The 24,055-nt window shown below is 37.6% G+C and overlaps 1 protein-coding gene across 1 annotated transcript; it reads right to left on the reverse strand.

The window, feature by feature from the left end:
- Window position 1: 1 nt before the first annotated feature.
- On the reverse strand, window positions 2-23,104 carry ninl (ninein-like). The gene is made up of 28 exons (XM_053502226.1): window positions 22,951-23,104; window positions 21,274-21,487; window positions 20,860-20,956; window positions 20,109-20,284; window positions 17,218-17,311; window positions 16,517-16,707; window positions 15,508-15,678; window positions 14,367-14,534; window positions 13,788-13,924; window positions 13,065-13,205; window positions 11,910-12,084; window positions 11,544-11,654; window positions 11,336-11,425; window positions 10,811-10,961; window positions 10,653-10,712; window positions 10,453-10,574; window positions 10,022-10,380; window positions 6,686-8,314; window positions 6,124-6,228; window positions 5,286-5,355; window positions 4,918-5,202; window positions 4,097-4,210; window positions 3,822-3,968; window positions 3,585-3,734; window positions 3,293-3,418; window positions 2,244-2,453; window positions 862-978; window positions 2-771 (listed from the first exon to the last, which is right to left on the reverse strand). The coding sequence occupies exons 2-28, from the start codon at window positions 21,454-21,456 to the stop codon at window positions 583-585; spliced, it is 5,568 nt and encodes a 1,855-aa protein (XP_053358201.1). The 5' UTR covers window positions 21,457-21,487; window positions 22,951-23,104; the 3' UTR covers window positions 2-582.
- Window positions 23,105-24,055: the final 951 nt, after the last annotated feature.

The raw sequence follows: 24,055 nt of genomic DNA on the forward strand, positions 1-24,055 counted from the left end.
GTTTTTTTCTGAATGAAGTTTTACTGTCCAAATATAAACAGTGATTCAGATTTTTTTTAAATAGACAAAGTAAAGACAATACAAATCAATAAAATTACACCTTTTACAAGACTGTCAACACAATTTATGAATATCACAGTGGACTGTACAGTAGTGCATCATGATTGTGCAAGTTTAAGGACAGCCTGTGTATCAAAAATGTACATGTGAAGAATACTGTGTGTTGATCCATCTAGTCGAATACCGTACAAACATTATAATGTATATAAACAAATGAATTTTTCATTAGCAAAATGCCCCTATACAATATTCCGGTTAATATTTTATTCAGACACGATTGTCTCAGAAGAGACATAATAAAATGTTCATGGCCTTTTCCAAAATTGTAACATTACATGTTGATATAAACTGGTAGAACACAATTTATTGCAAACATTGTCGGCATATCGCTTGTGGTGTTCATTTTAAACCTGGAGCTTAAATCAACAATGATTGTCACATTTCAGCCAGAAACAAAAAAAAACTTGGCTAGCTTTTCCCATTTCACTATTGTTAGGGATATTTGTGGCCAACAATCCTATCCTAAGTGGAAAGAGAGACAGGAGCAATTTTACGCAAGACTCTGTTGAGTGCGGTGACCTTCTCCTCCAAAAGGAAGGACTTCTTCTCTGCACTTTTCTGCCGCTGCTCAGTTATCTGCAGAGCCTTCATAAGTTCAGCGTTCTCTACGTAGAGGTCCTTTAGAAGCAGATCTGACTTAATGTTCTTAGACATCTAATAAGGAGAAACATTGGACAGAGAATTACCATCATAGCCATGATTTAAGAGTGTCACATAAGCTTGGTGTTAACATCATGGACGCATCTGCTCCTTCAGCTGGGTAACCTTTTCCTGCAGCATCAGACGTACCGCCTTAAGTTTGGTTTCCACATCATCCATCCTGTCTTGCATGTTTTCCATTACTTTCTCATACTGGTCCTGTACATAGAAACATTTAATATACAAACAATTTAATGTCACAACTACAATTGTTTGTCGTCTTACGATTACCAAGTCAGTGGTCAGGAATATTTCTTTCTAGGCAGAACCTAGACCAGGCGTCAGCAACCTTAAACACTGAAAGAGCCATATGCACCTATTTCCCACAGAAAAGAAATCACCGGAAGCCACAAAACCCTTTTGACATCTTAAATTAAGAGAACACTGCATATATCAGTTTTTACCTTTATGGAAAAAATACAAATGTGTTGCATTTATGAAATCAATGAACTGCTAGAGAAAAAAAAATTCTGCATGCAACAAAAACATTTTGAACTTAGAAAAAAAAACGCTGGGTTGAAAGTTACTTTCAATTTTAGATTAAGTTAAAAGATTAAATATTGTCTTTAATCGACTCGGACCACTTTAGCACTGTTACTTCAACGGTGTAAATATTTAGTAATCCCAGTACAAATATTTAGTTTAGCTTTTGTAATTAATATCTTTTGGTGCAGGTGTTTCTTTACATTGAGCAAGTACAGTGGAACCTCGGATTGCGAGTAATGCGGTTTCTAGTGTTCTGCAAGATGAATTTTAATACATTTTGACTTTTAAAAAACGAGCAAGGTTTTGGTTTACGAGTAGTCACGTGATCACAACTGAGCCAATGTTTTTTCTCTCTCTCTCTTGCGCTGGCTGTGGGGAATCGTCTCCCCTGCTGGGTAGTGCGCGTCTTTCAGTGGTTTAATCAACATCCGTGCACATGTGCACTGTTTACTATAACACTGTGACCACGTGTGTGCACAAAACATTTTATTTTGTGTTTGTAAGCGTGTGTGCGCACGCACATGTAAAGCAAAAGAAATTCTTATTTGAGAGGTTAAAGATCCATTTTATGTCGTCGTGTGTGTGCACACGTAGTTTGAAACCGTGCCCCTCTCGGCTCCATTCACACACACACTGCTCTGGCGCGATTCTATTTAAAGATAAAGTGCAGGTTCATTTGTTTGTTTGACTTTACAGCAGTGATTCCATTAGTATGTGTTCACGTGAGTGTCTTTCCGTTTATGTTCGGTAACCAGTTTAAAAGCAATGTAACAAATACATTTTGCAATCTTCTCATAATATAAAATTATGTAATTTAGAAGGGGACACATTATATTATAATAATCTATGATAAATTACAATACAGTATTTATCTACAGTAAATAGGTCTCTTTCCCTCTCACGCAAAGTGTGTGTGTGTGTGTGTGTTTTGGATGTACCTGTTGAAGGTTCAGTTGAGTCCTGGCCTGCTGAGCCTGAGAGTGAAGCTGTACCTCCAGCTGCTGTGTTTTACTCTGGTGTTCAGCTAGTTGAGTATGTAGGTTAGAAAGTAGTTCCTGGGTATTGAGGCCGATCTGTTCCTGTAACTCCTGCACCTCACGAACATGCTGTGCCTTGCTCAGTGATAGAGCAGTGTTTGCCCTCAAAGCCTATGCAAGGTTTATTTCAAGAGTGTTTTATGTAAGAACTGTCCCAACAAAGTTTTAAGATTAAATCAGCCACAGGCATTTAAAATTGAAGGCTATCAAATCTTGCATCAGTATATAACATTCATACATACAATATACATACAGAAGGCCTGCATCAAGCAAAGTAAACACTAAAAGTACTGTAACAGGACTATGAACTGTTCAATGCATTGTTAAAACCTAAAAGGACAGTGCTGAACCATAGAAAATAAAATAAATAATCAGCGATCACTTAAGCACTTAGTCACATCATTAAAAAAAAAAAAAGGTCAACAGGAAATAATAATGAAAGTAAGAGCATCTTCACATGCATAATGCAACAAGAGATTTAGATGGAAGATAAATGTTGGTTAGGTCGTAAGAAAAACACCTTGCTATTGAGACTAATCAGGGGAAAAAAAGCTTCAATTTGCTAGGGAGCATAAAGATTGGATTTTACAGCATGTCAGGATAAGAAGGGAAGTGATGCACCCATCATGCACCCACATACCCGCTGTCCACCCGTGCCATTTCTCTACATTTAAGTCATTAGCTGACTGTATTTTAATGCCTCACGATGTTGCTTCAGCTGGTCAGATCTAGACTCAGCAACATTATGACGCAGTAAAATTAAGTCAGCTGATGACCTGAATGTAGTGGAATACAATATAATTGTACAATTATATATATTTTTTACTCTTTATCTTAATCCTTTTTTTGTCCTTTAAGATGATGCCTCATAAAAACTGTTTTCTGACCCATTTATTGAACAAAACGTAATATTAAGTTACTAAAATGCAGCAAATCAAACACTTTCTTACCTGCTCTTCTGCCTCCCGCTTGGTGGTCTCCAGTTCGGCCTGTTTGTTTTTTAAAGTGAGGCTTTCATGCTTTAACCTCTGAAGTTCTATCTCCTGATCGTGCACCTTAGACTCAGACGCTTTCAACTACAAGTAAATAAAACAAAGTCATATCACGTCTATGTCCTTCATTGTGTGTACATTCAATGAATCCACTTTCTCAGGTTAAAGAACCCAACACAACATGCACTGCATTTATCATTTCCGTTTTAAAAATATTACATATTGCATTCACATTTCCAAGTTGACCAACCTTGTCAAGAAGCTCTTGACACTGGCCTTGCACACTTCTCAGTTTTTCCTGAAGAGCACTGGCTGCTGTCTCCTCCTGCATTCTGTGAACAAGCTGCATGTGTTCTTTCTCCTTAACCAATTGGTGCATCCTGGTTTCAAGCTCCAGAGCCTGTTAAATAAAAGCAGTGGAATTTCATTTACAGTAATGCTTTTGCAAATACAAGCTTTATTTTTAAGCTTCCCCTGCAGTCCCAACCTTGTTTTGCGATTCCTTTAACAGTACGTGTTGTGTGGACATTTCCTTCATGTGATCCTCCTTTTCCTTGCACATTGAATGAATCTGAGAATGAAGCTGTGATGACTGGCACTCAAGTGAGTCAACACTCTCTTGAAGTTTTTTAAGCTGATACAGGAATATGGTTGTTTAAGTACAAAATCATGGATGATTGCATTTGAAATAATTTTTTTGATAATTATTGATAAGTCTTTATCAATAAGATAATTAATGTAATCATTGATAAGTCTTTCCACCTTTTTGTTCCTTTCATCTGCATCTTTCAACAAGTTCTCCTTGTCCTGCTGAAGCGATTGTTTTTTCAAGGTTAGGCTCATCAGGGCGGACTCAACCTCTGTTAAGTGTTCAAGCTATTTAGGAAAAGGTATAAAGAGGGCAAATATTATATTTACAGTTTGTGCAATGAACATTTTTTGTGCTTTCTGCAAATATTGATTGCTTCAAGGTTTTCTATTTAAACATGGCAAAAAAAAAAAAAAAAACAGAAAAATTAGAATGCTAAACCAAATCAATTAACCGCCAAAACATGGTATTGGTGCTAAAAAGTAAACTAACTCCATTTTTTATAATACTTAATGCTTCTTATCTTCTGATTCATGTAAATATGCATACACACATTATCAGATAAAAGGAAACATTTTCTAGCTACAATTTCATGCCCTTTTATGTAGTGTCCGTAACTCTTTATTCAAATATTTCAGTTATCTAGTCATTGAGATAAAACTTGAGCAATTTAGATTTCACATGAAAAAGACAAACCTGAAAAGGTGTATTATTCTAAAAGGCAAATCTGTTAGAATTGTTAGGCTAGATTGCAACATGATCGCATCTTTTGACATGATTACAAATGATACAGATATTTGTCTTTTTAAGCTTTTACTAAAAAACTATATAAGCAACAATTTTTACAGGTCATATGCTGCTAGAAACTTATACCAATTTTAACAAATTTGCATTTTAAATTATTATTGTTTGAAGCAAGAGACTGTATAAGGCTATAAAAATCAGCACCAATAATGTATTTTGGCCAGTTTCTTTTTCAGTTACTACAAAATACCTTGTCTTTGGTTTCCTTCAGCTGCCTCTCCAGGAGGTTCTTTTCATCTTGCTTACTAGCTTGCAGCTGTAGCTTCTCTTTCTCCAGACTGCTATTTGTCTCTTGGAGCTGTTTGATGAAGTTTGTCAACTCGTCTTGTTCTTGACACACCTGGGAAAGCCTTTCAGTCAACATCTGTACTGTGCCTTGGTCAGACTGGAGGCGAGAATTTAACTCTGCGTTCTCGTTGCTAAGCTGCAAGTTTCGTGCACTTAATTCCAACACCTCTCCTCGTAGCTTGGAGTTCTGTTTTTAAAAGAGCGCAGTTTAATGATGGCCAGGGATTTTATACAAATGTGTTCATAAGTAATGGAATTAAATGGTCTTGCCTCTTTGTGGAACCTCTCCTTTTCTTCTTCAATTTTTAAATATTCTCTTCCCATTTCCTCAAGTTTCCTTCTGAAAGGACAGTTCAATAGTAATAAAAAAAATATATATATTGACAATAGCTGAAAATGCAATGCAAAGTAACAAGGGAACAGTCACGTTAATGTAAATATTTATACTACATAGTTATTGCACAATATCTGTGCTAAATAGAATGGATGAACAGATAATCTAATGCATCATTATCCAATCTGCTTTGTACCTATACTAAAGTTCTTTTTGAAAGGAACTATTTTTTTTCTGTAATATATTTATTTTATGTTACACTAAACTAGTTTGGGTTGAAACACACTATTTAATAGAAGTTAAAATCAAGTGATTGGGAAGGAAGATGTTGAATATGTAATGGTGGCAACACCACCAGGTGAATTGAATAACCATCAGTTATATACCAGTAAACCGGCGAGAGAGTTACAGGCAGCCAAGGTTCATCTATGTCTGTTTTGACCGAAGGCAAGCCCGCCAAAAATGTCATGCTGACAATGAAGGGAAAGGTAATGGGACACCCAGTGCTTTCCAGCCGACTATGCAGATGGTCCAATTTTTTTCAGATTCCAATCGGATTAAGCACCTGACAAACGTGGAGACCCCACCCTGCATCCCAGAGCACCCACTCTGCTTCTAATATTCCAGTGCCTGACACCACGGCACACCTTTAGAGGTACCTTGGTGCCACACCCAGAGGATCCAGATACTTGTGTCTATATAACTGGCTTTACAGTGATCAGCCATAACACTAAAGCCATCACTTTTAGGTAGACCTAAAAAGCAAGATCATACCTCTTTTTGCTGACTTCCTCCTCCAACCTCATTACATCCTGATGTAAAACAGTCAATCTGTCTTTCAGTGCACTGTTTTCAGAATTAACCTGATCGAGTTTGGCCCTAGAAATGGAAAGAAAATGTTTCATATGTTTCACACATATTCATCAAGTTCTCCTACTATATGATTTTAATCTGAAGAATGCAATAAAAAAAAGGAGATCAAGCAGTCATAAAAAGATTAGTTGTGAGAGGATGCAACACTGCACATTTTGGCACTAAAATGTGTTATTTAGCATTCACATAAAATTAAAACATGCAGCAATTCAGCAATAATGCAGCAGTTAGTACAATGCAAGTGAAGTGAGGGTTCTCAGGTTACAGATTTATGAAAGATTAATGCAAATGTGAAGGGTTAAATGGAATTTCGTTCCATGACACAATCCAGGGTAAGAAGTGCTCTTGCAACTACATCACTGGATCCTTTGCATCCAAGTTGTAGAAGCAGAACAACAATCAACACAGCATAGATTAACAGTTCTTTGTCTCACGGTCATCTACCGGGCCGGTAATGACAAACCTGTGTGGACTTGATGGGTCCATCACTGTTTCCAGAGCAATGACGAGTCTCTCCATCTCTAATAACTGCCCTTTCATCTGGTTCTTCTCCCAATTAAATGCTTCCTCCACCTGCCGAACTTCTTCCTGGGTGTCCATCAAGGACTGCTGCAGCTGATTAGTGTCACTGTCTGTTTTTTCTCTAAGGGAGCACAGCTCCTTTTCCTTGTCCTCCAAACACTGGGTCAAATGTTGTACCTCATTAGAAAGACGGTTGACATTTTCACACATCTCTGTCTTCTGGTGCACCTCGTTCCAGAGCAAGTCTCTCTCTTTGGATTTGGTATCTAGCAGGGTCCTGAGTTCTACTAATTGTTTATCCTTGAGATGTAATTCTCCTCTCAGTTCCTTGAGATCTTCTGTAAGCTTAGTTGTTTCAGATTCCATTTCCACAATCTGGGATGAGAGTTGGTTTGAGAGATTTCTATAACAGGAATTCTCTTGCAGAAGGTGGCTCTTCTCTTCCTGTTCCAAGTTCAGTTGAGTTTGTAGCCAAGAAACCATGCCTTGCTCCTTGCTTAGAGCATTCTGTAGGTTTTGTACAATATCATTCAGCTTATCCCAGTCTGCAGAGAGATTTTGAAACTTTGCTTGAAGTTCCTTCACAACATTGTCTTGACTCTTCAGCTCCTCCACAAGCCGGTCTCTGTCCATCTCCACAGATTTTAGCTCAGAAGTCTGTTTTGTCAAATCATCATCTCTGCTTTTTAATGCCTCATGAGTTTTTTCCAAATTCTCTCTAAGCTGATCAAGTTCCTTCTCTTGCTCCTCAAGCTGTGCTTTTTGCTGGACAAGTGCAGATGTTAAATTATTGCAGTTTCCTTGAATTCTTTCCTTTTCTATTTGAACTCTGTCAAATCCAGTTTTCATGCCATCCCATTCCTCTGTAAACTGACAGAGTTTATCAAGAAGCTCTTCTTCCCTCTTTTTGTCCTCCATAAGTCTCTGTTCAAGCTGAGACACCTTGCCAAGAAGCTGTTCCTCTTTGTTTTTCTCCACCTTTTGTTGAGAAAGCTTCCTTTCTCGTTCAAAATTAAGTTTGCGCTCTAGCTGAGACACCTTACTGAGAAGCTTTTGTTCTTTCTCCTTCTTAATGTCTATCTCTCTTTCTTTGGCATGAAGCTCTGAGGTCAGACTCTGGATAAGGGCATCCTGTGCTTTCATTGATATTGTGTTGTCTTCCAGTTGAACACACATCTCCTCCAGCTTTTCCTCCATCTCCCTTTGTAGGATGAGTGATTCCTCCTCTGCTTTACACTGTAGCTCAGCCTGCTCCTGCATCTTGCAAATACACTCCCTTAGCTGCCGAACCTCTTCTTGGTGCTTTTCCTCAAGTTTCTTCCTTTCCTGAGCAGCACTGCTGCAGATCTGAACCTGTTCCTCCCCTAAGCGCTCAGCACTGTGAAGCCGCTCCTTGCGCACCTCCTGCTCGAGCTCCTTCACTCTAGCCTCCCACGCGCCCATTTCCCTGCAGCGTTGCTCGGTCTGTTCCTGCAGCCGAACTTGCTCACCATGCAGCTGATGCAGCAAACTGTGCTGAGTCTCGCTGTACTGAGCCTTGATTTGTGATAACTGTTGCTCCAGCTCCTCCCTGGTACAGAGTAAGGTGCTAACTTTTTACCATCAATACCAGTAAGGAAACAGATATAAACTCAAATATAAATTAAACGGCTAAAGTGGGGAAAAGCAGGAATTTTTTTGTAAAATATAATATGATACAATTGAAATTGTTCAATTAAACAGTAAAATAGTTTTTCAGGACCCACCAGGCACAGCTGAGATATAAATATTTAATTTTGTCATATATACACCATCTGCCCAAAAAGTCTATAATATTTGTATATATAAAATTTTATTTGACTAATAATTTTAAATATGGCACACATCATGTTGGGCAATTTTGTGTGTAAAAACGATTCCTCATGCTCACAGAATTACTTTTCACAATTTGAGAACTGACCATTTGTTGCCACTTAACATTCCTGAGCCTAGACCTGATCAACAGAGGAAACCCCAGATTATAACACTGCCTCCAAAGGCTTTTCCTGGTCACAGAGCTTTTTAGACCCAATAGAGTGAAGAGCATTGTGCGAGATGAAATGCTTTTACTTTCACTATTAAACATGCATTCGTAAAAGTGCGTACCCCTTCTCTTAATTCGATGTTTTTTTTTTTGTGTAAAATCATAAACTCATTTGATCAGATCCATTATTATAGTACTGACTATGACTATGTTTTTTCCCCCTCTGCAAGATTTTGTGAAGACATAGCAACAAGGGTCCCAAGAATGTTATCCAACATGGAAGAAGAAAAAAAAAAAAAAAAAAGAGAGCCACTTTTAGTTTAATTTTAAAAGCGGCCGGTGCCAAGAGGCATCATAAATTAAGGTAAAATGATGATGTCCATTTATCTCATATTTAATTTACATGTCTTTTCTAAATGTTTTGATTGTTATGCAATCAAAAATACAAAAATATGATTATAGTGTTGGAAATAATGGTAATATTTGTGTGTGTCTGGAAAAGATTATCTGCATTTACAGGAAAATTATTTCCTACAGGAAAATTCCGTAATACCGAATTTTGCCTTAAAAACTTGCTCCTTCGGGAACATATTAAATTTCTATGCAGATGTACCACTGTATTAAGTACAGTTTGCTGAACACATTTCTTCTATGACATTGGTGGTTCAGCACTATTCTTCTAGGTTTTAAAAAGATATTGGATGGTTTTCTTTGCCTGATGTAATAATTTGATCTTTGTGAAATGCTAATGCTGATATTTGTGGGTTTTTGGCCAAACAGTCTAGATAGCTAACAACAAATATAGTTAACCTACTTTGTATAGGCAAAGGAATGTCACCTCTGCTGTAGCTGAACCTAACAGTAGGTCTGTAAGAGATTTACATAAAAGGTGTAATTTGTGCATTTTTTAAACCTACGGTTTAGTTAAGATGCTGAAGGTGTGCAATACTAATAAGCAGCCTAGAAAATAGTTCCAATCAGTCTTCTTCAGTAATTCCTTCAGTTTATAGGCTACTGGAATACACCCTGTAGTGTAGATACTGTAGTGTAGATTAAAACTGCTAATCAGTTCCTTATTTAAACTCTGCAGTTGAGTTTAGAAATGATTATTTACTGGGAAAAAAAGGCAAGAAAATGCTTTATTATATTATCTCTTTTGCCGTTGAAACTTGAAACTTGTTTCAGTTGTAATTATCAAATGAAATTGAATTTAAGTTATATGCTTAATAGATTCACCTGCACAGTGGGGGCCACAGAACATCAGAGTAAACCCACCTAACAAGTAGTACTTCCTGATCCATTTTTAACTTAAGCTCTGCCTCCAGCTGGTCCTTCTCTGAGGTCAGGCGATGCACAATGTTACCAATCTCACGGGCATAGTTCTGCTCGAGTTCCGCCTGCTCCCGCTGAACTCGTCGCTCCTGTTCAGGTCCCCAAGCCATGGCCTCACTCCTTATCTTCAGTTCCCCTTCTAACCGCTCCACATTCTTACGTAGCTGCTCATGTCTCTTCTCTGCCGAAGCCTTCTGCTCCTCCAGTTCACTTATTTCCATTTTGAAGCCCTGAGCAATTTCCTTACGCTCAACCTCCATGTTCTGCTTCATCAGTTCTATGGTGCGTTCATAGAAGTTTACCTGCAAGGCATAATTATTAGTATCGCTCCATGTGGACAAATATTCTGACCAGGATGTAGTTTTTATCTTTACCTTGGTTTCCAACTGGATTTTCAGATCTTGGATCTCTTGTTCATATTTTTCTTTAAGTTGCTCCATTGCTAGCTCAGTCTCAATGCTCACAGTAGGGGCTAGACTCTCCAATGACCCCAAAGCTGTCAACAAAAATTCCATTGTGCTGAACAATCCCATTTTCTTTTGATACATCCAAAGTCAGTTCCATAATATCTTACCATTCTTGTTAGTGCATTTCTTGATTTTGGGAGAAGAGATTCTTTTTATTTCAGGGTCATCTAAAAGGCGAATAGGTTAGCAATAAAAGCTGTTTTTAATCTACTGCTGTAAAAGAAAATTCTAGTTTTCAAAATTAAAAAATTAAAATAGAATTTACCAGAATCAGACTCAGTGGTTGGTCCTCTGTGGCTTGTTGACCAGGTGTAAGCGGAAGGTCTGTCTCTTGATTTTCTGGTTTTCTTTCCTGAACCTTGATTTTTCAGTACTTCTAGCTCAGAGCTCAACTCGTCATTCCTGTCCTGCAGCTCCTGTTGCACAAATAATGTCTTAGTCAATGGCAGAATACAGAATGAAACCAACTTAAACTAGAAACTAAATAGGAATACACTTGGTTTTAACATTACAGCAGCATCAAATGGAATATATGGAAAATAAATATATAAAAACATTTATATTGTACATATAACATTTATTGTGCATTTTATTTAAGCAAATGCACACAAGTATCTTAGTCACTGAAGTTTAACATTTTAGCTAGAGTGTATAAGACGGAATCATTGACTATGAAAAAAAACATAAGTACAACCTGCATTTTCTCCCCTGGCAACATAATGATTCAAATTGCCAAAGATAATGCTTCTAATCAAAAAGCCACAGAGAAGCTATGCAAAAACAGCCTTACCCGGCACTGCAATTCATACTCCTTTATGATCCCTGAGAGATGCTCCTCTTGACTTATCAGTCCTGCACTGTTTGGATCTAAACCACCATACTGTCAATCATAAGTACAATATCATTATCAGCCAAAATCACTCAGATTGTTAATGTATTGAAAATACATTATAATTAAGGGGGAACATCTGATGGAAACAATAGGCAAAATTGCTGACCTTGTTCTGTAGCACATGGTCTAGATCCTTCTTTAGTTTAGAGATGTTGCTTTCAGCTTCAGACAGCTTCTCTTTTAGAGCACAGTTCTCCTCTTCTAGACGACTGTTCTCCTATAAAGACAGATTGCCAAATACTTAACCTGACACCACACCAGACAGAAACGTACACCACTCACCATGAGTGAACAGCGTCTAAATGAAGGAAGCCAGAACAGTATGCACAGACAGCAAAGGTGGTGTGCGTCATAGAATAGGGTCTAATACTGACAGGATATTAAAAAATATCTATATATATATTTTTTTATTGTAAAAAGATGGTTTAAGCCAGTGCTTTACAGATTAAATTGAGCTATAATCTTTGGTCACCTTAATGGCAGTAGTGGCTTCTTCCTGCAAGTTGGCTTCTTGGCTTTTGAGGAGTTCTACTTCTTCCCTAAACTTGTCTCTCTCCTTCTCCACCTGCTGAAGCAGCACCTCATTCTCTTGCTCCGTCTCACTTCTCAGAGCACTTAGCTTTTCCCGAAACTCCTGCTCCAGATCCCTTAACCAAAAAAAAAAAAACGTCTTGTTTTAGTAACATGATTTTAAGCAAATCTTATATATTTTTACGGTGGCCCTGAAGTGCAAAACAAATTAACAAAACTGAAAACAAAATAACAAATTCAAAACCTAATTAACAAAACTGAAAACAAAATAACTAATATCTGACTGGCCGAGAAGTGCAATACAAATTAACAAAACGGAAAACAAATTAAAAACCAAATAACAAAACTGAAACTATTTTTTTTTGGAGGGGGGGAGTTTTGTTGTTTTGTTTTTGGTTTTGTTAATTTGTATTGCACTTCTCGGCCAGTCCGATACAAACCGGAAAAGATAGGTATAGTTAGCGAATTAAATGCTTACCACTGATTGGACGAGACATCTGTCACTCAAGATATACAGGAAGTAGGAACTTGTTTCTTTATCTTTGTTTCTTGTGTGCTCTGCTTCACTTTAAACTATGATGGCCGTGAAGTGCAAAAAAATTAACAAAACTGACTTCAGGGCCATATTTGAAACCACAATAATGTTTGCACATTCATACACACACAAATTTCCCGCTACTACAGTACTTCCTGTATATCTTGAGTGACAGATGTCTCGTCCAATCAGCGGCAAGCATTTCATTCGCAATCTATACCTACCTTTTCCGGTTTGTATCGGACTGGCCGAGAAGTGCAATACAAATTGAACAAATTCAAAACCAAATTAACAAATCTGAATACAAAATAACAAAACCAAAAACAAAACAACAAAACTCCCCCCCTCCAAAAAAAATAGTTTTGGGTTTTGTTATTTGGTTTTAAATTTGTTTTCCGTTTTGTTAATTTGTATTGCACTTCTCGGCCAGTCAGATATTAGTTATTTTGTTTTCCGTTTTGTTAATTTGGTTTTGGGTTTTGTTATTTTGTTTTGGGTTTTGTTAATTTGTTTTGCACTTCAGGGCCACCGTAATATTTTAGATGTACAGAAAAAGCTTACTTGATCTTAGACTCATTAAGTGACTCCATGGTGGCATGTCGGTCATCAATCTCTCTGACCAGCTGCAGGTTACGACGGTCAGCCAGTTCCAATTGGGCCTTGGCCTTGTCCCTCTCCTGACAGGCTTGATTTGCCAGTGCTCTAAATAATGGACAGATACAAGAAACATATAAGTCAGCAATCAGCAGACCACTAAATTCTAATGACAACAAAAACTTTTGATAACGAAGAAACCACAGTAATTTTCTCAATCTTTATGTTGTTCTAAGAGAAGGGTATAGAAAACATTCTTCCAAATATCAGCATATCACACCTACATGGAGAGAAATCATAAAATGTAATGCACTATATGGCCTAAAGTACATAGAGATTTGACCAATCATACCTACTCTTATGTGATTAATGAATATACCATTTCAGATTTAGTGCCCCTTTTTCTCTTATAACAATCTTCACTATTCTGAGGACACTTTCCATTAAATTTATGATTTGGGTTGTGTGGATATGCCCATTCAGCCACAATATCATTTATAATGTTGGACAATGATGTTAGGTGAGGTGATCCGGTGCACAATCAGTGTGCACTAAGTGTGATTATTTTAAAGGGGAGTGATTCTATTCCATACCCACCATAGGTGTCCACATACTTGTGGCATATACTGTGTGTTTCAAGTAATTTTGTTGACAGTTGATACAAGATAAATTTGGGTATCAGAAACCTACTGAAGGAATTGGATTTCATCCTTGTAGGAAATGAGTGCAGCCTGGTGGATGCCATTGCCGCTGACCAACAGCTCATTGTCCAGGGCTAGGGTGAGGTCAACCAGGCTCAGCTGCTCTTCCAAATTGAAATCCAAAGTCTGTTCAATAACGCAACAAACTAGAATTATGCACAATGCATGTAAAATGTATGAGAACATTGACCATATTGCAACTAAGGTTGTTACCAAACAGTAAAGCACATCTGCCATAAGCTTTAACTTATGAAAATAAAACATCATGAACGACTCCCATCATCACAGAACACATATTCAATCACTTATGTTTACCCAGTATTTTGGGAAATACAGTGCTAAAATCATGCTAGAATACATCAGACATATCCAATTTCTAATGTGACACAGGTCAGATTTTAGGGCTGTGTAAATGTTTTCAGATGGGATCTGTAAAAAAAATTGAGCAATGTGGCTTGTAATATGAACATAGACATAGTACAGTGAAGTTTCTACTGAAACAAAATTTTACAGTTTTAGTGAAAAAAACAGCTACAAAGCAAAATATCCAGACAAACCCAGTTCTGACCTGAAGGATATCTCTGCTGTTATGAATTCCTTCCTCAGTCCAAAGGGTGATGACACTATCAGGACTGGTGCAGCCTGAGCCATCATCCAGCCGAGTGAGCAGCCTCTGACCCACTGTGGCAGAGAGCAACGAGGGTGAGGTGGACCGCAGAACTCGCTCCTCGAAGTCCTGAGAGATCACAGGTAAGGACATTATAAACAGCACAGTTTCACTGTTTAAAAAAAAAAAAAAAAAAAAAAAAATTTTTTACAAAATCCAAAAACACTGGACAATTGTCAAGTATGAGCTGTGGAGATTCAAATATAAATAACATTGGTCCGCATACCACTAATAATCTAAAACATACTGGTGTTGTAAGCTGTAAGCTCTTTAAAACCACGTGGCCTACTTTTGGAACAAATCAAACTATTACGATTAAATCCACAACAAAAATTAACTGCATTTTTTATATTCTGACTTTACTATATTTTTTCTACATTAATTTCTAATTTCATAATTTAGTACTTATGTGGAAAAGCTTTGCTTTTAGACGGTTCTGAATGTAAAAGCATTTTCTGATGATAGCTTTTGATAATGTCTGGATTAACAAAATCACCTCAGGAAAGTCCAGAGCGCTCTCACTGAAAGATTCGAAATGGTCTTGATGTGCCCACGTTACTAAATGCACTTCAGATAGGATCCCTGAAGTACAATACATTGTGCTCATTCTCCACATGACTGTGGTTATAGAAATCCCTTCTTTGTTGGGTTTAGATGGCTGCAGTCAAGATAAAGCTCCACCTTCCCGGTTAACTTAATTACTTTCAGCATCTGCTGGGCTCAGTTCTTTGGCCTGGTATTTGAGCTGTTTAACCAGTCCTATTTGGCACAGGTAAGTATTTAGCTGCCTAGATTTTCTGCCTGTCTAAAAATACATCCAACATACTGAAACCAGATTAATAACATAAAGGGAACACTTGCATGTCATTAGAAATTCTCTGGCCGCTGGATGCACTTGTAGACTTTATTTACCTCCAAACTTTTACAGCAAATAGTTCAACTGAATAACCTTGTCTAATTTGTGCTTAAAAAACAACTTTATAAATTCTCTCAAGTTATAAATCTAGGTGTTTGTGTGAAACAGAGGCTTTTGAAGGCTTACTGTAAGTGTAGTGACCTGTGAGAAAGAGCAGTGGCTAATGAGACGGGCAGGGGTGGATGCAGCTTTGGGTTCGGGCAAATCTCCATGTATAAACAAACCATCCTGGAACTCAGTAAGGCTCACTTTCCCATCCTGGTCTTTATCCAGTTTCCTGAAGAGATTGTCTAGCTCCTGTGTATAAACATAAGCGTTAAACTCAGTAAATAAAATTTAAAACTAACATTTAATCCTTGTAGATATGTTGATCATTTAGATGTAGATATATTGCTTTATTCTCACTATAACACAGCGAATGGCTGCACACTGTAAGACAAGTAGGAAACATTTTGATTTTTGATTTTTAGACACATCAGTTTCCACTGATTAACTACTAGCACTTACTTAGAGCATGACCACAACTAATCCTCACAGGGTGGAGAAATATAATTTGGGGTGGATGCAATAACTGGAATATATTGTAAACAAATTACTGGCATAGGCTCATTCCGCTCCAAACAACAGAGGAAATCGAATGCCATTCTACTTATATGACGAGAAGGTCTCCGCTCTTCTGGACTCTTTGTAACAGATGCCTGTGGCACTGTAAGGAATTGTTCTTGTAAACTAATGACAATTTGGCACACACTCTATTCCCTGCACAGGGAGACAGAGCAATGCATTTTATAAATAAATGACAGGAGTGTAATGTCCTTGTACATTGTGTGTAACATGGGCAACATTTTCTGGAGTTCACATTTCCACTAAGAAGGTAGATTTTACTTCTCCATAAAATTTTATCTCTTCCAAATCAAGGTATAGCTTGGCTGGGAATTTCCCCAAACAATAGTGGAATGAGTTTTTTCATTGTGATGAAACGAAATCCTTTTCTGAACCAGACAAATTACACATCCCAGCATTCAGCAGAGTGCATGTTTCCCAGAATGTTTCCTTTTTTTTCTTTTCTTTTTACTATAACCAGTGAGTGTATAATCTACTACATTTTAGTTTGCTCTGGTTCATATAACTGTACCTCAGATTGTAGATCCTTGATGCCAATGTGGTCACATACTAGCAACAGCTCTTGCTTGTTCAGCGATCCTCCAGCGCCAACCCCCAGATCCTTCCAAACCGCTCTCACCTGCCCATCTGTTACTTCCTGACATGGCTCAATGAAGTGCTTCCGACCTCCTAAGCTGTCTGGCTTCCAGCACTTTAACTGGCCTGAGAATTTTAAACGTGTAAATAAATTTAAACAAACAAAGCAAATGTTTGACAGCTTGAATATTATTAAAGGTTTTGCACTATTTATTAAACTATTTCTTAAACTATTCTTCTATAAGTATTCTTCTTACTTTAAAATGTAAGCAAATTTGTAATATTGACAATGTTACTTGCAATGTACAAAAATTCAGATTCCCGCCATGCCTTATCCAAGGATTTGAATTTAAACTAATCATTAAATTTGCACAAAAGAGTCTATGCACACTGTCAGTAAAGCAAAAAAAAGGGGAATGCTAGGAAACTTTAAGATTCAAGTAAATATTTGAAAGATTCTACTTTTCACTTAAGTTGTTATCAATAATATAGTTTGAAATGGTCTCCGACTTTATTGTATACACTGATTTAGATTAAAAAAAATTTTATTAAACATATGATGATTAACAATGATAAGACAAGACAGTGTGCAGAGACTTTTGTACCAAATTATAGAAAGTAACTATGAAAACTTACCTTGTGCCTCAAATTGAAGTGAGTTCTGAATGGCATTTTGCTGTTCCCTGTTTGTTTCCTTGTTGTTTCCTGTGTCTTCATCAGACTTCAGACTCTAAAAATATATAATAGTTCAGCAATTATTTTTGGACTGTAAATTTTAACTCACTCACTAACTCTCACTCATCGTCTATACCGCTTTATACTGTATTCAGGGTCGCGGGGATCTGGAGCCTATCCCAGGAGGCTTAGGGCACAAGGCAGGGTACTCCCTGGACAGGGTGCCAATCCATCACAGGGCACACACAAATACTTCACAATTTTTTCGAGAACGGCAATTAGCCGAACCTGCATATCTTTGGACTGTGGGAGGAACCCGAAGTACCCGGAGGAAACCCACCGAGCACGGGGAAACCATGCACACAAAGACGGAAATTGAGCCTGGCCGGGAATCAAACCCTGGAGGTGCAAGGCGATAATGCTACCCACCACACCACTGTGCCACCTGTAGTGGTAACCTAAAGTGCATTTTAGGAACACCAATATAAATTTATACTAGTCACTTCTTCATAGAAAATGCACATTCAACCCCAATGACACTTTTGCATTTATACAAAATATATTAAATATAGCCTAACTGTGTTTTTTTTTACATGCAGCTGCAGTACAGTTCACATACTCCACAGTCATAGAACACATCAATACAATCACTCTTGACAGAGAGGGGTCACTGTTTAGCTTCCAGCAATGCCTAATAAAACACACACAGGCCACAATCAATTTTCATCAGCTTAGGGTATTGTACAGAATTACATAACTGTTCACAAACAGTTTTCCAGCAGAGAGCATAGAGTGTTTGTCTCTTCTGTCCCTCTCATACAGTATCTTCTTTTAGCATCTCTTTTCACCCATCACTAATGCAGTCTCTCTTTTCTCTTACATTCACTCTTAACTTTTGCTTATTAGGAAATTCAGAGCTGGTTAATTTACAAACTTAAGCCTCTATACTGAAATTGTGTCAATGAGAATCTTTTATCCAAATTGGCAAAAACTACAGAATAAGCATAAAGTCTTTCCCTGATTTCAAACATACATTTACCCTCGCTAAAGCATCTGTTATCTTTGCCTTTAAAGTTTCAAAAAAGTCTATTAATTAAGTGATATAATGCCACAACTTTCATGTATTTACCATACATGAACACATAACATAATTAGTAAGATGCCATTGTACATAATCAGGGAAGGACTTTTCGCTTACCCTTTATGTTAATACTAAAGTGTATTTATATTCACAGATTAATAAGTTTAAGAGAGCATACAGAAATCACTGAGAATGTCCTGGCTACAATCAGTATGTTTGCAGTACAGATATAATTAACAGTTTAAACCACCATAAAATTAACCAAAAATTTTTATGTGATCTTGGACAGTTTAAAAAAAAGGAGATAAAATGTGATACAAAAATCTGTGCATAAATGTAGCATACTTATTGCATATAGTATTACATAAAAGACTAGAACTGACTTTAAAAAAATATTTACCAGTTTAGTTAGTTACATTAGAAGAGCAGTTTGATTAAACATTACAAAAAGATATGAAATCTCAGATTAGTGATTTACTTCCTCCACAGAAACTTCGCAGTTACTTACAGTCTTTACAGACATGACTGCTTTCACCCATTTAGGTGTAAATACACTTGTTATCTTTTTAAATGATCATAATCTTTGGGGAAGTATGGCTTTGAATTCTCTTCTTCACCACACTGCAATGCTAACCATTTCATATTACTCTAAGAGAAAGTGGTTTGAAACCACACAGTCCCTCAGGCTGCTAGAACAGTCCATGCCAGCTAGGTTACATAAAAGCCCTACATACTTAAAAAATGCAGAGAGAGAAAAAGGGAGAAATTTTGGAATGCAAATATGTGCTTCTAAAACGAGAGACCAGCAGGCCCGATTACAGTGTATGGCAGGCTAATTACTCAAGATGTGTGTCTTCACTCTGGTCTCCACCCAAACCAACCAAACAAGGCTTCTAATCTAAACATTTAAAGCCAAATCAGTATAATTGACAGATAATCATATAGCACTACGATTACATAGCCATCTTATAATCAACATAAATTGCTATGGGAGTGATTTGTGGAACAGCATGCATTCTGTGAGAGACAGAGAGAGAGAGACCTCTCACCACAGTTCTCACTTTCTCCATAAGTGGACCACCACGGATGTCTTAACACCCTGAACAATGCTAATTTCAGCCTCCCTCCCCCTTCACACATTGTCATGGATTGATGGTAAACAAAGTCATTGTTACAGTTAGCTTTTGCTCGAGTACCTTTTGTATTTAGGGAAACTGTAATATGATGCCTCAGAAATCAAATAGAAAGGAAACAGAGCCTGATCGTAGGAGGAGTTCCACCACACATTTTTCTCCACAACACAGACAGAGAGTAAATAAAATACTCCTAAAAGAAAAAAGTGAGGAACACAAAGGCCCTATTTAACCAGTGTTCCTGCACAGTAGAAAAAAGTAGGAAAGTGTATTAAACCATTTCTTGATCCTGAGCCAACAGTAACAGTGAGAACTGGTGAAGGTGGAGGTTGGAGAAAAGGCCGCCACTTGCACATTCCACATTACCGCACTTCCTGAGTAGCGAGCAGCTGTGCTCACACTCCCGTACTGCTGGAGGTACGCAGTGCTCTGACTCTGCTACTGAACTACTAACACTCCTAAAAGCAACCTTAAGCATTACCCAGCACAAACACTGACATTTTAACTGGTGTTTAAAAACTGGTACGAATACAGACCACTGTCCCCTTTAGAGAAATACAGTGCTATAAATATTTATTCAGGCCTTGATATGGTATTAATAACAATCCTTGAAAGCGTGTGAGAATTAAGCTTCCTACCTCTACGCTCTCTAGTGAGGTGGAGCGTCTGAGCTTGGCCCTCCTCACACCTGTACAAGGCGTCTCGTCCTTTTCCGTCTCATCCGTCAGCACAGAGGTGGTTTTATCAGGTCGAGACCTGCGTCCATAGCGCTTTGTCCCTTTCACAAACTTTGGGCTGACCTCCTCTGGCAGTGCTGAGGAAAAAATTTTAATAAATCATATGCAGAATAAGATGTACCCATTTTTACTATATTGACTATAAAAGCAAACTCTATGTAAAATTAGCTCAAAGTGTCTCAATATTCCTAGAATGTTATTGTGGCTTAAAAGACATAAAATGTACTTGAAATAAATGATTTTTTTGAAGATAAACAATTTTGCAATACTTCCATCTTCTAGTACACGGATGCTTTTATCATGTTATTCCATCTAGGAACCTCTGTAGTCCAACTAAGGACCGTGGAGGTCAATAGTGACCATTGTATTTATTCCCATTTTACGACTGTGGTGGGACCTCCGGTTAACATTCACACATGCATTCACACACTATGGGCAATTTGGGAAGGCCAGTTACCCTAATCTGCATATCTTTGGACTGTGGGAGAAAACTGGAGTACTCGGGGAACCCACCAATCACAGAGAGAAAATGCAAACTCGATGCACACAGTCCCTGATGCGGGAATCAAACCCGGACCCTGAAAGTGCAAGACGACAGTGCTAACAACACTAAGCCACCATGATGTAATTAGGTCTAAAGTACTGTATGTACCTGGCTCAAGGTAGCTGCTTTCCTCTTCAGATGTAGAAAAGTCTAATGACCTGGAGAGCACTGCTACAAATCCCTCCTTGAACTCTTCAAAATTCACCTTAACCCATAAATAAAATATAATTATAAAACATTTATGTAGATATTATACAGTGTATTATACTCTATTATTATTCTATACCGTGTAATGTATTACATACACTTATACTAGCATTAGGGTTATTATAGTAAACTGAAACTATAATAAAAAGCCCCGTACTCCACAACAGCTCCGCTTTACAAAAAGTATTTTTTTGTTATAATGCAAAAGTATTTTTGGAAAATTACACAGTAATAAACGCTACATTATGTAAACCTATTATAACATTGACTGGCACAATCAGCTAATTCAATTCCAAGAGAGTGGTCATGCATCACCCTTGCATAATGCTGTGACCCGAGCAGTATGTCCAATAGAAGTGGGAGATGAGCATCCAAACTCAGTTTGTGGCAAAGTGCAGTGATCTCTTCTTTATCCAGGTAACCCGTGCCAGTAGTGTCACAGCTGTCAAACTCCTCTTTCAGCTGAGTCACGTAACGGTTCTGCTCATCCTCATCCATTCCACCACATACTGCATAAACTGCATATGACCTATGTAAGTAAGACATGTAAAAATAAGAGATTTTTGTTTATTTCAAAGTATTTCTATCTACACAGTGTTTATAGGATCACCCAAATCAACAGGAAATTTAGTTTCTCCATGTCTGATTAGATAGAAAGTGAGATAGACAAATAGATAGATAGATAGATAGATAGATAGATAGATAGATAGATAGATAGATAGATAGATAGATCATCGTGTAACAATGTTTTTGGTTATCTTAATGTGCATTAAGATAACCAAAATACTATATATACGATTTTTACATATTGTACAGCATATACTTTATTGTCTGTTTTTAATTTATATATATATATATTCAAATATTTATATATGGACTTTTGCGCTGCCTGTCACTGTGTTGTCTAAATGTAGGCTAAGTGTAGGACCATGATTCTGTCGGACATGCAACTCGAAATTTCCATAAATTTAACTGAAGTTTAGGTGGTTGAGTTCATGTCTGATGTCTCATGTAAGTTTTCGAATAAAACATAAATAGAATTTATTTAGGAATTTGTAGATCAAGTCATTTGTAATTGCAATGTTAATATGTTGCTCATTTTATTAGTAATAATAGAAATAATAATAATAACTATTTGTGTTAACTACACTAGCGACGTACAGTAAACCCACAAACATGAGGGGCCCCAAAAAATTTATACACACTTGAGCACTGGTTATTTACGGCCTTTTTTAACACTTGAAATGAATTATGACAGCAATGTGCAGTATTACTGTATTTTCCTATAAAGATGTCAGTAGTCGCACCATAATTACTGTAATGTTGTCATGTTACCATGATTTTTTTTGTGCATATATTTTTCATGTTGATATGTGTATCCATTTTTTTTGTGCTTCTCTGTGTAAACATTTGTCTTTCCACACTTCTGAGGACCTTCCACATTATTAAAGGAGCTAATTAACGCTATGTTTACATCTATATTTATGCTAACATAAAACTTATGTGTAAAACTGTTCATTAAAAGGAAAACTAAACTGTTGTAGGTTTGGTAGTTAAAATAATAATTAAAAAGGAAAGTAAGAAAAGGAAAAAAAAAAACAGCTTTCCTTGTGGGGACAAGCCAAATGACCTCGCAAGGTTAAACACACACACACACACACACACAAAGTGAGAAAAAGAGCTCGAGTGCACACATTTCCAAGACGTGTATAAAGTATTATCAGTGACACTTTGGATTAAAAAACAACAATTTGAAAGTCTGTTTACACACAGCTGTATATATGTGCATTTCCCATGATGCATTCCTCGAACCTGAACGCTTCACCATGGGAACGAGACTCGACACCGAAAACAAAAGCCCGATCAGCCAGGACAGTTTTATCTGTTTCACACACGGATTCCTCAGCCGACACGGAGCAGATGCGTGGGCGATCCGAACTCGAAAATATGCACACGTAACTGAAAGAAAAGTGAAACATGAGTCCATCTTACCGTCTTTACTGTATCGTGCCGTTACTTTCGGTCAAACCAACTGTGTTTTATTCCACCGCATCACGGCAAAGGCGGAAAGAACTAAAACAACGCAGTCCCCATTAAATCCCCGGAGAAGTGAACAGGACAGGGGTACAGTCACTGGTACGGACACACACACACACACACACACACACACGCGCGCGCGCGCGCACACACTGTAATGAGGCAGTCTCGCCGATAGTTACTTATTGCTCATTCAGAGATGCTCAATGTGTGTGTGTGTGTGTGTGTGGAGAGAGCACAGAAAACACGCAGGCCGCTCAGCAGCCCCTAGTGGCCAGGCGGAAAAGGTGAATTTGGCCTGTGTGTAATCACTGCTATCACACTACATGGAGCTCTGAGCAGGGCTTATATTCTACAATATTCTACAATTCCCCCATTTGACACCAAACAGTAATGCACTCTGCGTTCTGACATCTTTCTATTGAAACCAGCTTTAACCTTTTCAGCAATTAGAACTACAGCAGCTCTTCTATTGGATCAGACTACACAGCCTAGGCTGGCGCCCCATGTGCATCAGTAAGCCTTGAATCCTTCCTGGGATCACTTTTGGTATGCCTTGTCCCCTGCAGCATGAAAACATTCCATAAGAGCTGCAGCTTTGGTGCTGCTCTGAACCGTTCATCTAGCCATCACAGTTTGGCCCTTCTCACAGTAGCTACAGATACAATATCTGGAAGGCACCTGGAAGTGAGTGGGATACATAAGGTAGCAAGTGACCGTTTTGTCCCTGAATATGATGTGTTGAAAACAGACAGAAAGGACAAACGTGAGGATTGAAGTGACTTTGACAAGGGCCAAATTAATAACTGTGTTACAAATCGTATTATGCACGCAGTTGAAATTCCAAAATGGATTCATGAGAATGTGGGCTTTTTCCACAAATGTTCAGTGACATTACTGTAAACAGATACACAACTGACAATTAATTATGTTTAACTCATGGAGAAGTATATTTCTTGGCAAATCGCCACAATATAAGAGGAATAAAACCGTTCACAACATGCACTTTATTATAGTAAAATTAAGAAATCATTTTACTACCAGATCGTTTTCAAAAAAG

This window comes from Clarias gariepinus, chromosome 8, assembly GCF_024256425.1.
Source record: "Clarias gariepinus isolate MV-2021 ecotype Netherlands chromosome 8, CGAR_prim_01v2, whole genome shotgun sequence".
Lineage (NCBI taxonomy): Eukaryota > Metazoa > Chordata > Actinopteri > Siluriformes > Clariidae > Clarias > Clarias gariepinus.

Excerpts from the sequence above, each read along its gene's own strand:
- ninl (XM_053502226.1), bottom strand. The coding sequence starts at position 21,456 with ATGGATGAGGATGAGCAGAACCGTTACGTGACTCAGCTGAAAGAGGAG. Across the intron at positions 8,315-10,021 it reads CAGGAAGTACTACTTGTTAG|GGAGGAGCTGGAGCAACAGT; the intron begins GTGGGTTTACTC and ends ACTCTGTACCAG. Across the intron at positions 6,229-6,685 it reads GACCCATCAAGTCCACACAG|GGCCAAACTCGATCAGGTTA; the intron begins GTTTGTCATTAC and ends TTCCATTTCTAG.